The sequence below is a fragment of the Podarcis vaucheri genome (genome assembly GCF_965113315.1).
Source record: "Podarcis vaucheri genome assembly, chromosome: 6".
NCBI lineage: Eukaryota > Metazoa > Chordata > Lepidosauria > Squamata > Lacertidae > Podarcis > Podarcis vaucheri.
Genome location: NC_138764.1, coordinates 62,415,694 through 62,432,492, shown reverse-complemented (window position 1 = coordinate 62,432,492; position 16,799 = coordinate 62,415,694). Strand labels below are relative to the sequence as shown.

The window sequence follows — 16,799 nt, the reverse complement described above, 5'->3', positions numbered from 1 at the left end:
GGTTCCAGAAGCACCCCCAAACTGTGTACCTGCTCCTTCAGAGAGAGCGCATCCAGGGAAAGCAGTTGACTAATTTATTGGACTAAAGAATCGCTCATCCACAGTATTTCTGTCATGCCAGGATTCAAGCTTAACATATTTTCCTTCATCCATCCTACCACTGGGTCCAGGCACCAGTCCAGGGCCTGCACCACCTGCCCTGATGCAGGTCTGATGGAGAAATAGAGTGAAGTGTCATTAGGATACTGATAACTCATTGCCCACAAACTCCTAATGATCGCTCCAAGTAGGTTCATGTAAATATTAAATATCACTGGGGAAAGATAGTGTCATCCTGCTTCATGTAAGTGCAAAGGGCCACAAAGCACTCTCCCCAAAAGCATTGTCCTGTAGGTAGGACAGGAACCATTGGAATACAGTGCCCTCCAATTCCCATTTGACAGTGTCAGTCCAGTAGGATACCATTGTCAATGATACTGAAAGTCGCAAACAGAGCGAGAAGCAAAAGCAAAGTTGCACTCCCCTTGTCTTCGAAAAGGTTATCCATCAGGGCAACCAAGACACAATCCCATGGCCAGGCCTGAACCCAGACTGAAACAGACCTAAATAATCCATGACATCCAATAATGCTTATAGCTGCCCTACCAGAATTCTCTTCACCACCTTCCCCAATAAAGGTAGTTGCAACTGGTTGATATTCTAGTCCAAGGGGTTCAGGCCTGGTTTCCTCAGGAGAGGTTGCACCACAGCCTCTTTCAAGGGAGTAGACACCATCCCCTTAAAGACTTCAGTGCCAACCACACTCTGGCCCCAAACAGTCAACCCCCCTCTGCTAGCTTTAATAAGCCAGGAGGGACAGGGATCAAGAGGATACATGGTCAGGCATATAGCCAGCACCTTGTCTACATCAGCAGACTGCATCAGCTGAAACTGATCTCACAACACATCACTGACTATGGCATTGGGTATTTCATCTAGAACTGCAATAACTGCAGAATTAAGGTCACTCTGAAGTCAAGTGACTTTATCCTCAAAATATATAGCCAGTTGGTCACAGTAGGTCCTCAAATGCTCCAGAGGTCCTTCCCCCTCTGTGGAAGTCAGGAACCTCCAGAATGTTTGAAATAATTCCACTGGCCAGTGACTAGTGAATGCAATGCAAGCTGTGAATGAGCCTTCTTTGCAACTTGCATGCATTGCCACAAGGCTGGCACAGTTACTGGACTAACCAGCGTTCAGTTAGCTTCAGAGTGAGACTTGTGTCACTTGCACTCTAGTCTTCATTCTGCTTGCTTCATAGCCCAAAGCTCTCTAGAATACCAAGGAGCTGCCCTGGCTCCACAACGCCATAGAAGATGCTCAGGAACCACTCATTTCATCTCACTACTCCATAGTGAAACCAGGGCATCAACAGGATTGTCCAGAGTGTTTAGGAATTCCTCAAGAATTCAGGAACTCCTCAAATTCCATTAGTCTTTGAAAGTGGGCCATCCAAACAGGCCTACTTTACTACTAATTACTACTAATGTTCCAACCATGACAAGGGACTGAATTGCATCCCCACCACCACCAAAAAAAAGTTTGATTTATCCCTCATATCACTTGGGCTAAAGACAACATCAAAAGTGTGCCCTGCCTGATGTGTTGGACCAATGACCATTTAAAACAGTCCCATGGTGGCTCTGCCACTGGGCTACAGGGCAGTTGATAGACGAGCTACATTTCCAATCAGCCACTCAACTCCAGCTATACTTTCCCCTACCCATCACCACTGAAACTGGGGGAACATATTCACAACTCCTTCCTACCTGCCCATCCAGACACACCCTGGCACCATCATCCAATGTCACACTATACAGCTGGGAAATTAGGGCCACAGATAATAAACAAAGGTCCAGTAGTGGGCACATCCCACACTTTCAGGTGGAAGGTAGTAACTTCATAACAACTCTCCTTATGCTGTCTCTCACTCAGAGGGAACCCACCAAACCAAGTTTCTCCTCTTCCTGGCTTTCACAGGCCTGCTTTCCACATTCTCATTTTCAGTGTCCTAGAATCATAGAATTGTAGAGTTCGAAGGAACCCTGAGTGTCATCTAGTCCAACCCCCTGCAATGCAGGAATCATAGCTGAGAAATCCTTAACAAATCCTTGACCATCCAACCTCTGAGGTAGTCAATTCCACTGTCGAACAGCTCTTACCACCAGAAAGTTCTTTCTCATGTTTAGACAGAATCTCCCTTCCTGTAATTTGAATCCACTGCTTTGGGTCCTACCCCCTGGAGCAGCCGAAAACAAGTTTGTTCCATCTTCCGTGCAACAGCCCTTCAGATATTTGAAGATGGCTATCATATCACCTCTCAATCTTCACTTCTCCAGGCTAAACATATCCAACTCCCTCAACCATTCCTCATAAGGCTTTGGGGGTACCCTGCCACAGTTGATCCTACTGCACACATCAGACTCTGCATCTACACTCCAGCTATATCCACTCAACTAGCAGTCAAGCAGTACCACTCACTGCAATCAGCACAAACACCTGAAGGCAGAGATCTAACAGGACAAAAACTGTGTAGTCATCCTGTAGATTTGCTCTCCTGCTGATGAAGCAGCCGCCTATATAAAAATGCTTGCCAATCCTACCTATTCCCCCCCCCAACATCTCCATTCCTTCCCCATTAATGCCTTACGCCAAGAGTAGGCAAGTGTTTTGGGTCCCACCCCACATGCTAGCTTTGACAAGTAGGGAGAGCAACCCACCTGCCACACACATGGCATTCTTATGGTATCACATGATTGTTCCACCCTCCTGTCAAAATCTTTTGTGGGGTTTCCAAGCACTTGCTGCTGCTGAAGGAAGCCACAGAGAAGCCTGCATTTTCAAATGCAGCCAGCGGTCCAGGGCTGCTGCAGCATGTTCCAACTGTCCCTCCACAGCTCACTTCCCTTCATCATACAGTACTATAATTCACAGTGCCACCTATCTATGCCCAATCAAACTTCAGGGTGATGGCATTCTTGCATATTTATGATATGTAAGCTATACTAAACTGTATTTATTATTTTCTCAATAAAACTGCTTTCTGAATAAAAACCTGTAAATGGCATTAGAGACAGCAGAAAATTGTGATTTATTTCTGCCTTAAATGCTTGTTTCCTTACCTTCTTAGTCGCCTTTCTCCAATCTGTTATCCTCCAAAAGCTTCAGACTACAACTTCTTTCATTCTTGACTGTTGGTCATGCTGACGGGGGCAGATGGGAGTGAATTCAAAACGCTGGAGGGCACACCAGGCTGAGGAAAGCTGTTCAATGCCGTTAAACCCAGACTTACAGCAGAAGTCTAACCATGTCTACTCAGAAATAAGTTCAATTGACTTCAATGAAGCTTACGTTCAGGTAAGTTGGGTTAAGACTATAGCCTTACTTTCTTTTGCAAGTGGCCCATACTTTGTATTCTGAACGAAAGCCTATGCTGAAGTTTCATATAATTTAACTTTATTTGTCAAGAACTTCCAGCCAGAAGCTAGTGGGTTCCTCTCCCTCTCTGTTTTCCTAGGCACAGAGAGAAACTGCCACTCACACCAACAATTCAGCTTTGTACTGGTAGCATTGCAGTCTAGGCTGCACTCATCCAAGACAGCTGGAAAAGTGCTTAGCAACTCTTTTGCCCCCTCTACAGATGCCTTGAGATTGCTGACTGAACAGTGAGAAATCTGGAATTATTAACTTTACAGAGTTGCATTTTCTCACCTCATTTGCCAGTCATATCAACACTTTCCTGTCTGGCACCCAAATACATTTTCAGTGTGCAAAACTAAAACACCTGCAGATGAACAGATGGCCCTGCAACACTAAGACTATCAGACACTATGCCCATGAGAGAGTAAGAGTCATATCACTGTACACCAACAAACGATGGCACCAAGGCCAGCAAGGCAGTGCTAAGTCATAACAAAATCTACCACACCATCCATTCTGCCAAGGACAAAGTCTCCTGAAAAGATCAGAACCAGAGGCTTCAGAGCAAGTTCCAAGGGCATCGTGGCAGGTTCCCTTATCCTTGGAAAAGGATTAACAACATGGGTTAAAAAATAAGATGAAAACACTTATTAAAATTCCTGCCTCTTAAAATCTTAAATCTAGCCACTGGAAGCTAGCCCCCAAAAGGGTGATTTCCCAATGCTTCTCAAAAGTGCTGAAGCTTGCTCAATTTCAGAATAATAGAATTTCCAAATTCATGCTACAGCCACCAAGCACACCTTGCTCCCAAACAATCAAGAGGGCCTTCTTGGCTGCTCTAAGATGTATCTTTATATTTTAAGATTACAGAAAATGTGAGGAGTCGTATATGTCTACTTATTTCAGAGTGAAGAAAGGAGAGAATCTCGAAAAGGTTAACTACAGGCAGAGGTGCCTCCAACAATAATTTGTCAGTCTTTAAGAATAGTGGCCATTTTTTCACAAGCATGAATTTAAAACTCATCCAGAATAACAGAACAAGTGAGGATTAGAATCTAGACCACACACCTTACAGAGCAGTTGCTAGAAACCCCATCATTAAAGAGGAAAAACAAGACAATGTCATAGGAACCTATTTTTTTCCACAAGGAAGTTGAAAGATCTGTGTAGAAACTTCTCTATGAGTCATTCATGAAGAAGGAACAAAGGCTTTCTATAGAAATCTAGAGATTTTTCCTGTGGAAATTTTAGCATGCTTACATGTAGGGGAAATTTTTGATAGTGAATACTTTAAATATATCTATATATATAAAATAAAGAAATGCATATTCAAGCTAACAATTCAAAAATTGCTATTCTGGTAATAAGGGGTTTGGGGAGTTCCTTCATGCAACAAAGTGGGTTTGATGAAGACCCCCTCAAGTCTGAAGCATTTAATTGCAGTATTACAAAAGACAGGTCCAAACCTCCTTCAATCAGAGCGGTCTATAAATCTTGTCTCTTCAGAAGTAAGATTACTTTAGATAACACTGTGAGGATTAAAAACTGAGCAAACAACAGGAGACAATTCTGTTAATGATTTTCACAGGGATTAGTAAGGCATAATAGCTCTCCCACATTTCTCAGGGCAGTGTATTTTTTTCTCCCCTCCCCCTCCCAAAAAAGACATCAAACACTGTTACTGGTTTTTGAGTCCAAAACAAGAAATATGTTGGAATTGATGGATTTCCAAAAGGTATTAAGAAAGAGTTGCCAAGAAAAGCAACTTCACCTGTCATAAAAGCGAACACAGAATGAAGTGGCAGCAAAAATGGCAGGATCTCACTAGCCTGTATTTGTCTTCAGAAATCTCAGATTTTTCTCATATATATATATATATATATATATATATATGGGTAAAACATTTACAAATCAAATAAAAAATGATGTAATACTATGCTGGGAGGATGGGGCAGTAGAGAAGACAACAAAAGGCTTTGCTCCTACTAATGTTCACCATCTGTATCAGTATGACATTTATCACCACTTGGGACTCTCATTTGCTCACCAACCCTGCCAAACCCCACACTGTCTTGACAACTCCCATATCCTTACAGCTCCTTCACCCCAACACCCCCATATACCCATCACAACCCACCCTGTTTCCAAACTCTATCTCACAGTTTGTCCAAAACTCGTGCCTCCTCCAACATTTCACCCTAGTCTCAAGATCCCCCATCACTGTCAATCACAGAGAAGAGGGGCATGAAAGCACCGCTTTCGCTGGCAGACGGAAGCGTGCATTTATAAATGGACACTTCTTTCTGGTGGTAGTGAACTAAGGAGAGAATGTTTTCAACCTGTAGCAGCAGTGGCGACAATGACGGGGAGCTTGTCTCCCCTCATTGTCCACGCATGAAACCAAGCTAGGAGGCAGAGGGTGGCAGCAACAACAACAACAGGAGAGACATGGCAAAGCCCACCTGGGCCACCCACCTACCCACTTGCTTGCTCTGCTGGCCTGTTTACTCGTGCTACTGACCTGCCTGCTTTGGTCACTCACTTTGCCCGCTGTTGTTGTGTTGCAATTTATGTGGTTGCCAACTGGCAGTCACACAAACTGCAGTGTGAAAAACTTTTTCGTACATAGGAAGATATAAAATGCCCCTACTCGGAAGCATCTGTTAAAAATAGGTTTGGTTGCTCCTGAAAGCTAGTATCATATTTCCTATTTTAAAGCAACACAAAAGGCCCGTGAGAAAGTTTTCCTGCCAGGGTGTAACCCTATCTGTACATCTGAAGAGCAGCATCTCTTCCCAGTAAGCTCTCTTGCCAGCATCAAGGCCACATGTGGAAAACAGACTGAAGCTTTTTTGTCAATAAATACAAATAAGACTGTGGTCAAATAAGCAACTCAGAAATGGAATGAATGTGGGAACAGACTGTGATATAGTTATACTAAGAGTGAAGACAGCAAGACGACTCTTGGGGTTCCTTCCAACTCTATAAGTCTAAGTCTAAGATTAATTGGTTAGATTTATATCCTTTTATTTCCCCAAGAAATGCAGATCAGAATACCAGATGCTTTGGTAGTGGTGTTTTAAGTAAGAAATTATTTTTAAGGGCCTTGAGAAGTCATGTCAAGAGCAGCAAAGGCTTTTCCAGAGAGGGCAGCTCTGAACTTTGACAAATGGATGCTTTTCTCTTTGGTAGACTTTTAGCATGCCTCAGTTATATGGTCTTTGCCCAGCCAAATTCACCACAGATGTTGACCATTTGACTGGGCATCTGTTCCTGCACTCTGCATGCTTCTTGAAGACTGTACACCACCAAGGCAGTGTTTCTGAAATGAAAATGTTAATCCTCTCAAAGGATGGGAAAGGACTCCGAAAAGGGCTTTATCTTGCAGATTGTTTTGTTTCAGATACGAACAAAATTCCAGCTGTGAAAAGAACGGATAGGACTTTCTCTAGTATGTGGCAACTAAAGAGGAATCGAAAGGGCGAGTCTTACTCCCAATGCCTTGATAGAGTTGATGGTTGGGTACTAAAAATTTTGGTCAACAGAAGGGATAAACATGTCACAGTCATCTTTGAAAGATGGGCATTGTACATGCACAGATCCTATTTATGGGTTGGCACAGAGAGACACTTAAAAGAATAGCAGCTGCAAGTAACTGCATCACTATTGTAAATTTATATCCCATGTCCTTCTCCAAGGAATGGTGGCTTCAAAAAAAATTAAAATAGTGAAATCAGAATAGTTCTATTGAAATTAATGGACCCAATTCAGTCATGTTTCAGTGGATCTACTCTGAAGAAAACTCAGTTGAATAACACCCATTGCTTAAAAAAATGTAATGTAATGTAAACCTCCAAAGCCTCAAAGATAATCAGTTTTCAATTGTGCCCAGCATCTGTATACTACTGAATATTTTGATGACTTTGCTGTATGCACTATACAGCAGTTTTCACAACAATGGCAATATCTCTAAGTATCATAATTGATGTTTCATCGGCATTTTCACCTTAATAGCTCTACTTGACCTGTGAAATTGCTCTGTGGGAACAACAATTTCCTGCTGCGTCTGTTTGGAATGTTATGCTGCTTTTCAATTTTAGATTTTAATGCTCAGTCTCTAAAAGAAGAAAGACAGTACATTGCCAAAACCTAAAATCCTACAACATCTTCCACATTAAAATGACCATATTATGAGTTACTGCTGGCAGAGTTCAGCTACTTAGAAAGAGAAATGCCAGTGCTTTACTTTAATAGCATATTATTACCAGGTGCTCAAATATAATCTGCTTTGGGAAGAAACTGTTATACTAATGTTGCATGCTCACCAAAAAGTTCAGAAAATCACACTGCAGGGTTTCATTTCATTCGGGTAAGATGGAACACAGCTGATCTGTGTCTCTGAACAAAGGCAGAGCCTATTGAAAGCAGACTCAGCAGAAACCCGATGCTGATATACTGAGCTTAATTAACACAGTTGCTTTGAAAGATTCAGGGCAGTGGCATGTTGAACTACCTTCCATGAGAATTTTCATAACAAAACACACACCACTTATTCATGATCCTGCAGCTCAAACAAACAGAACTGAGAATAGATCAGAGGCCACTCACACGTCTCCAGCCTAGATCTCTGTAACCCCCACATAGCGTCTCCGTTTCCAAATGCTAAGAAAACAGAAATTAAGGTCTTACTGACTCCAGGCAATATATTGTCCCTACATTACAGAACCCTAAACATCCTCTTGCCTGCACACTGGCCGCAGTATATTAAAACCATGAAAAACAGCAACTCACCCGCCAGGAGCATTCAGCAGAATGCCTGCAGCATCTGAAAGGAGCATGTGACTTTTGTGTACTTCTCTATCGCTCCGCCTCTGCCTCTGCCACCTGCTCAGAGTGTTTATAGAATTGCTGGCCAAGAAAATAGCACAGCTACTCCTTCATGACTGCACTCAAATTCCTTGCCCTTTCTCAGTACAGTTTTAGAAGAGGGTTGTACATGAAGCACTAATTAAGCCAGGGGAAGCAGGGAGTCCCCAGAAAATTCACTGGTGGTGTTACAAGTCAGTAATTCAGACCCATGTCATGATCAGGGTGCAGGAGGCTTCTTTTGAATTGAGGCAGTGGCCACCCACAGTGACCCAGAGCATATAAGCCAGTTTTGCTCCCCACCCCCACCCCCACCCCCACCCCCACATACACACTTTTTCATTCATGTTTACAAAGTTCCTGAAAAGAACTTTTGAAATAAAAATCAGAAAAGTAAACAGGCGGAAGCTGTTCTTTTGCCATGGAAATGACACAGTCACTACACCACTCCCGGCTATTATGCCAAATGCAGGTAATACAGAGAAGATAAGCAAGCAGGTTTCAGAATGAGCTCTCCCTCTTTGAACAGGGTGTTAGAACTTGTAAATCTCCCATGACTACAACTAGAAACAAGAAGGGAATGTAGTTTTCTGAACCAGACCAATGACCACAAACACAAGCCAGAATTATCATTCATCCCATACCTACTCTTCACTGAAAAGCCTCCTGATGTTTATTGTTAAAAATACCTTAATTGCAAGGCTCTGAGTATCTAATGCTTTCGAGATCTTCACCGACACACACACAGTGTGTCTTTTAATGTCACCTCATTAGAGAATCAAAAATCTTTAACCAACTGACTAATCTAGGGCAGAGGTGGTCAAAGTGTGGCCATTGGACATACTTGCTGAATCTGATGGGAACTGTAGTGCAAAAGATCTGTAAAGCCACTAGTTAGCTACCCTAATCAAGATGGGGTTTTTTATTTTTAAAAAAGACAACAGGGCAAATTACCACTAAAATCTCTCTAATTTCACAATATCATTAATTAATCTTGTATCAAACATATTGCCAGCAAGTAATTTTAACCACCTCTCTCTAAGTCTCTCTTTCCATGCCAGAAAAACAATAATCCTACCCTCAGTAGGAATGAGAAGAGTTATACCATTCTAACTCATGATATATCTAGAACACATAAACACACACACTACTGTAACTCATATTTTACAGACACACACACTTCCCAATCTTGCCTTTTCTCATGGAGATGGATAAAGCAGGTGCTAACCTGCATGCCATTCCTAAAGTTCTTCAAAATCACCTTGACTCATCAGACTGAGGCAGATAAAGGATTCAAGACGTAGCTGAACTGGCACACACTGACCACCCTGCACCCAGCTTTTGCAGAAGCTAGTGGATCCAAATGTGCTGTTCTAGCCAACTCCTTTTTCCTGGCCAAAACTGGTAAGTCTGCCCAGCAATAATTATATGGATCTTCCTAACCATATTCCTTCACCTACAATGGTTTATTTTATTGACCGATTGCATTTATATCCCACCTTTGTCTCCAAGGAGTTCAAGGCGGCATACATGGCTCCCCCAACCACCCTCATCATTTTGTCCCCACAACAAGCTTGGGGTGTAGGTTAGGCTAAGATACAGTGAGTGGCCCAAGATCACACACTGAGCTTCATGACTGAGTGGGGATTTGAACCCGATTCTCCTAGGTCCTAGTCCAACACTCTAACCACCACCACACCCCATACACAATTTAAACATGAACACACAGAGCATCTGCCAGGTTGCAGGGTTAGTTTCTGGGTGTGAAGGGTGCAGATGGCTTCCCATTTGCTGCTTCATGGAAGCACATGATGTGTAGAAGAAATGCAGTCACACACTGTTTAGTGCACAGGGAAGCCATCCTCTCGCAGGCAGCACTTGCATTTGGCCTTGGGCTCTAAGTGCACTGAGTGGTCTCTACATCTTGCCACCTGCATGCACAAACAATAGGCAGCACAGTGCCCTCTGTCGTCTAAATTGCTTATACTGTACTCTTGTTACTGAGTGAAGTATACTACATGTGCATCTTAAAAGAATCCTGCATTACAAGAGCCATTCACAATTAATCCTGTGTATTTGTCGCAACACAAGTATATTTTCAAAACTGGTAATTCGCCTTAAGAGTAAAAGGGTGCAATTTCTATTAAAGCATTTTGTTACTCTCCCAAACACAAAGCAATCCGAACACACTAAATATCACTGCTTCTCAACCAGTTCAGAAATTCATTCTTCTCCCCTCCTGTTGCCCACTGGTGAATAGGAATATTTGGATTTTACTCTTCATCCCCAGCAAAAAGGCAACAGCAGGGTCACTGTTCCTACTCTGGAAGTGCTTGCAGTGGTATGACAGGGATTTTGTATCCCCATTTCAGGCTTTTGTTTTTACAGAGGGTGTGATCCGTGCACAAAACCTGTTCTATCATGAGGATCACTTCTTGAAGGAATCTGCCTTGTGATTACAGTGTAACAAAGGGCACTCTAAAAGTTTGGCATTTTCTTTACAAAAGCAATAAAATAAACAATCGTTTCACAATCAGTATCAAGCTACATATTCATATTTAAAAGGAAGGCGTCTGTTTATTTTTTTGCTACTTGCCCTTTACTATAAAGTCCCTGGACAGGTTACAACCATAAAAATATACAATTATAAAACAAGTAAAACAGTTATAAACATAAATCAAGATAAGTAAAAACACTTCCACAAATTAAAAACAGTTTCAATATAGTTCTAATACAGATACATTCATTTTACAGCAACTATAGAAGTGAAATCTATTGTACCCTGCCCCTACGATGTTGGGATGAAAGGCAGGTTGAATACCCTTAATAAGTAATAATAATTCTTCCTTCTTCTAATAAAATATGACAAGTCCAATGAAGATGCAATGGTGATATTAAATTATAGAAATAAATCTTCTGCAATAAACAGTTTTGTTACCATCAGAAAGTTAAAGATTAAAGTAAATGTAAGAGTGAGTTTAAGATTCCATTTTGGATATACATTATATTATTTTTGCTGTTATCTGGATTATGTTCTTGTATTTTATTGTTGGACCTTATTAGGAATTATCAATGGACTAATTTTAATGCATATTTGCTAACATGATTTTTTTCATTAGCCTCTTGTTCATATGACTATTTAAATTTTGTTATGTATTGTAATTGTTAGTGAATTATCTTACATAAACTTTTTGATGTGAGCCATTTTGAGGATGGTTCAGCATGGAAAAGTGGCATACAAATAAATAATGGTGGCGATAATAAACAGAAAGCTACTTGGGATTTCTCTTAGGTTTCAGATGCTCCACTTCATTCCAGCTAATCTCCATATACCACAAAACAATGACAATGGTCCATGCTAGTTCTTTCAGCACACCACTGGGTCAGCATAGGCGAGACAAGGAGATCACATTGCACAAAATTCCAGGAAACATAGTAGCTCCTCCATTTGCTCAAACATTAATTTACAACCTTTAGCTTTACTGAACTGGCAGTGTGGGAATGCCTTAAATATGAACAGATGAGTTTGCAGAAGAGCACAAACAAAACCACTATAATTTTCTGTCCTCATTTCTAAAAGGCTACACAGAGGGTGGAGTTGTGCATTATATCAAACCTGGTAAAGCCAGGGAAATACATAACTTATACCTGGTACTAAGAAACAACAGCCTTGTCTTAACCAAGGTAACTAGGCTTGTGAATCAGTCAGCTAAGCCTTCCAAAGATAGGCAGTGACAGTATTTACAAACTATATGTGAATCCTTTTCATGCAGCAGAATTGCACAGAAAGGTATTCAACTAGGTTTCAATGAAAGTAGACCCATTAAAATTAGCTAACTTTATACAGTCATATTCATTAATTTCAATGGGTCTACTCCGAGCGAAACCTAGTTAATTACCACCCATATCATTTAATGAACAGGATTTGGAACAAGTTCAGGGACTAACAGTATTTTACAAAAACACAGGAAAGCATCAGGGTCTAACATGCACTCATTTAAATGCTAATAATTCTTCTTTTTCACAGAGGGAGTGCTGTAAGATACAGAGAATAAACTACCAAACATGAGTAGAATTTAGCAGCATGCTACCCACAACTCCAACTCACACTCTAACTCCATAATACTCTAAAGCACAGATTAAAACATTCTCTTGTTTATTACTGTATTTCACAGATAACACTGAGAGATACCGTGTTCATTTATATTTGTCAGCTGTTCAAACAATAAGAAGTACTATTATCACATGCAGAATATGAAACCAACAGAATCTGAAAACAATCCCCACATCCATTGCTGGGACTTTCCAGAGTATAATCCAATATATAATCAAATATACCTAGAACCCCCGAACTGAGATTTTAAGAGCAGGTTACCTCTTTTGACCAAATTTCTCCGTTCACCTGTTGGTGAAAGCCAACCTGTCGTTACCATGTCAGCATGAAGGAAGTCCCAAGTGGAAAGAAACTGCAAGAGAGCAAAACACGTTTCAACTCCATGCATAAAAGGCACCAAAAAAAGGTTGCAATCTGAAGCATGTTAAAGAACCCTTTGACCTTGTCCACTGACTCACTCCCTTGTGATAAGTTTCAGACAATGACGCTGGCCCTTCATTGCTCAATTCAAAATATGGTTCCTGTTAGTGGTATTTTCTGTCATGCAAAGCTTGAGAATGACCTTCTTACTAGGCCAGGAGTGGGAAACTTGTTAGTCTACCAAACACTGTTGGACTATAACTCCCACTATCTTTGATCACTGACCATGTTGGATGGGGTTGATTTGAAAGGCCCACAGATCCTCCCGTCCAGCTCTTGTGTAGCTAAATAACTTTTAAGGTATTTGCTCAATTTCTTTTGATGGCTGGTGGCTACCATAAAGCCACTAGAATGTTTGCATCACATCCCATGTTCCTGTGTGGGAACCAAAAAGTTAGGTATACAGTGGTACCTCTAGTTGTGGACACGATCCATTCCGGGGTGTCGTTCGCACCCAAAAAGTCTGCAACTAGAGTGGCATTTCTGTGCAAGCGCAGAGCGCAATAGAGCGCTTCTGCATGTGCGTGTGTGGCAAAACTCGGAAGTATACACTTCCAGGTTTGCCGTGTTCACAAGCCAAAAAGACGCAACACAACACAAGGTATGACTGCAGTAGTTTAAATATATCCAGGAAAAGAGGAAGTTGCGTCCTTGCAGCTGTCTGGTAATAAATAGTATCAGAAGTCTGCTGTTGCTTTGGGGGACTGATTGATGCTGTGTTAAGGCTAGCATTATCACATTGCTGTCCAGTCTGCCTTATAGCTTCCTCCCCATGCTAATTTTGCATGCATGTAACAGATAAGTATCATGGACACGTTATAAATCTGAATAAACACCTCCAAGCATCATGTGAATCTGTCTCAACTTTAATAAAGGCTTTGGGCAAGGGTGGGGAACCTTTTTCGCCAACCTGCAGGCCACCTTTGACAGATTTAACAGGACAACCCACTTGCCAATTCCATGATGTCATTATGGGTAATGGGAGAGTCCTTTGCTCCAAGCAAAGGAGTAATCAGGAGCTTACAGGTTGAGCTCCTCAATGTTCATTTGAAGGCATGTCTGTACCAGCCCAACACCTAATGTCACACATAGGCCAGGTGTGGGTGGTTTGGACGTGTCCTCAAGGACCAAACTGGGTCTGGGACTCTGTGCTGGGCCCAGTTTGGCCCACAGATGGGAGCTTCACCATCTTTGGTTTAGGGATTTTTCACACCAAAACCAGAAGCAAACCAGAGCATTTTGAAAGACTCTACACCATGACAAATATGAGCCTTTTACTTTAATAAAATTCAGGAACAGCAACTATCAAAGACGACAGCATTTTCTTCAAAACCTTTTTAACATCATGGAATTGCAGAGTTGGAAGGGACCACAAGGGTCATCTATTCCAACCCCCTGCAATGCAGGAATCTTTCACCCAACATGGGGCTTAAACCCACAACACTGAGATTAAGAGTCTCATGATCTACCGGCAGAGCTATCCCTGAAGAACTTTAGCAAGGATACCTTTATCACTATTCCAACTGTCAAATAATATAGGGCAATAACTAATGTACTTTTAAAACATCTCTTTCCATAGAAAAGTTATTTAGAATCAAATATCATAATGAGGAATGTATTTTATTTAGTCCACTCAGTACTCTAAATTTATCTTGAATATCAGGCTGAGATAAAACTGTATCAGGATAAGAAGAGAGTGAAGCACAAATCTACTATTCTGTCTCTTTCTATCACTTTTGTTGACAGCTGTACTTTGGGGTTTTTCTCCTCTGTGGCTTAGTAGTATGACTGTTTGCCAGCACATGCTTCCACTTTCCTTCATCTTTCTCAAGACCCCATCAAAGCAATGCAACCCACTACACTACTAAAAAGAGGATAACCAGCTTGGCAGAGGTGGCAGATCATGGTTGTTCTCTCTGGGCAGCATGCTAGGAAGGACTGGTCTTCATGGTGCCACGGGGGGAGGGAATAAGCTGCCCCCCTCAGCTTGTTTGTTCTTTTCTCATTGTCCCTCTTGTCACCACAATAGGGAAAATAAGGATTGGAGTCCCTGGCCCCAATTCCCATTGACGTGCCACCCAGAGAGAGAGAGGATAAGGCAACTATTCCATGCAGAGCCAGCTGACTTTAACCATTCTGGGTTCCCAAGTAGTGAGGACTGGGTAAAACCTACAGTACTGCACCCCCTAGAGAGGGCAAGAGGGTTGAGGTGATAGCTCAGAAAGTGTTGCAGAGCCTCCTCCTTCCCAACACAGTAGGCAGGCAACTCCTGCCAGGATAGCCACTATTTTCTCTGGGCATCTCGGCTGGCTCAACTTCTCTCCGCAGTGCCATCTACAGAGGAGAGTGGGCAAAGGCAACAGCAGCTTCCTTCACTCTTTGACTGGGTGGTGCACCTCCCTACTGGTAGCGTCAACCGGTCCCCGCCACTGCCTCTCACTTCCTTACTTTGCTGGGAAAGGTAGTAGCATCAGCTGCCCTTTTGCCATCTGAGTGGGAAGGGGAAAGGGTGAGGAGGGGATACTGCTGCCACTCCCTTGGGGGACACACCAGGCAAAGGGGACTGGGCCCAGCAAGTCCAATCCTCACCCTCTCTATTTCCAATGTAGAGGGAAGAGGGCAAGCAAGCAAGGAGAGGAAGCAGCGGATCATGCAACGCCACGGGGCCCGATCCTCCACAGCATGCTACAAGCACGCCCGATCCGCCACTCGCTTTGGTGGGTTTGGATTTTGGAGAATGGGGGTTTGTTGTTGGGGGCGAGTTGCCCAGGGAGCAGCATAACCTAGGACTGGGCTAGAGGGAAGGAAAAGCTAAGACGCAGGTTTTCCTTTTTTGTTTTCTTCCACCCTCCTTCCAAGAGAGGTGGGGGACGGGATGAAGGGGCAAGCGAGCACCAGCTGTCCTGTGCCGTGTGCCTCCATCCTTCCCCCCAAGCCTCAGAGGGGGAAGGGGGGGTGCTGGTGTCACCGGGCAAGGCACGCAGCCAGGCAACGGGGCCAAGCTCAGCTGCAGCTGACCCGGAGCAGCGGCCACAGGGCACCCCGGAGGCGGACAGGCCTCGGCAGATACCCCAGGGCACCGACAACCGCCCCCCCCCCCAAGCTCCCGTCTCGCGAGGCGCCACACAGAACTGCCCCCGTCCCTTCTCCGCCCTACAAACGCCGCCCGCTTCCCCCGCCACCTCACCTGCCGGCCGCGAAGGGCGCGCGCTCCCCGGCCGCCCTCGGCGCAGAACTTTTGTCATGAGAAACCCCAACCCGGCCCGACAACCACAGCAATCTCTCTCTCTCTCTCCTTTTTTTTTTGTCCCCGCCCACCCTCTCGCTCGCGTCACGCGCGCTGGGCCTGGCGTCACCTCGCATCGCCACCGCCGTTGGCCAGTCAGAGGCGCGAGGGAGGTATTAGCATATCGCCACGACGACGGCCCAAGCCCGTTCCCGCCCCCCCCCCCCCAGGAGAGAAGGTTCTCTCTCGTCAGCAAAGGAGGCCCACCCTGTGGCTGGCTACCTCCTGCCCCGGTGGTCGTCGAGTGGCAGCGGGTTCTTCCATGGAGAGGGCGGAGAGTCCCTCCAGCGGGAGCAAGAAGTGGACGTTCTCCCGTCTCCGACATCGGACAGGCGGATGCAAACAGGGCCCGGGACTTTCTGCATCTGGTCGCGGTGTAGAAGGCACCACTGAGGCTATTGCAATCCACTGAAGGTGCTCTTACTCCGTGGAATAAGCCCCACTGAACTCAAGGGGGTATATGAGCATCTTCTTTGCATTCAGGAGGTGCCAGGTTCAATCCCCAGCATCCCCAGTCATTGGCATAGCCTGGGTTTATTGATGGGGGGGGGGGGCAGAACCGAGCTTTTATTAAAATTTATTTATAAAACTTGATTTAGGGGGGCAGCTGCCCTAGCTATGCCCATGTCCCCAGTTAAGGATGCAGAAGGCGGC

At 43.7% G+C, this 16,799-nt stretch overlaps 1 protein-coding gene across 7 annotated transcripts in view; it reads right to left on the bottom strand.

Moving 5' to 3' along the window:
• The window catches only part of PPARD (peroxisome proliferator activated receptor delta), a 54,688-nt gene extending 38,509 nt beyond the window's left edge, over nucleotides 1–16,179 (bottom strand). For 2 of the 7 annotated variants that reach the window (XM_082226848.1, XM_082226843.1), the window contains exons 1-2: nucleotides 12,701–12,795; nucleotides 3,162–3,302 (exon numbers count right to left, since the gene is read on the bottom strand). Coding sequence is in view for 1 of the 7 variants with exons in the window: in XM_082226850.1 (XP_082082976.1) it covers nucleotides 12,701–12,758 (58 nt within the window). In the remaining 6 variants the exon portion in view is untranslated. Of the gene's footprint in view, nucleotides 1–3,161; nucleotides 3,303–8,250; nucleotides 8,281–12,700; nucleotides 12,796–16,046 lie in introns of those variants that run through there. The other 5 variants (XM_082226850.1, XM_082226847.1, XM_082226844.1 and 2 more) reach the window with 5 other exon arrangements.
• Between the last annotated feature and the right edge of the window lie 620 nt (nucleotides 16,180–16,799).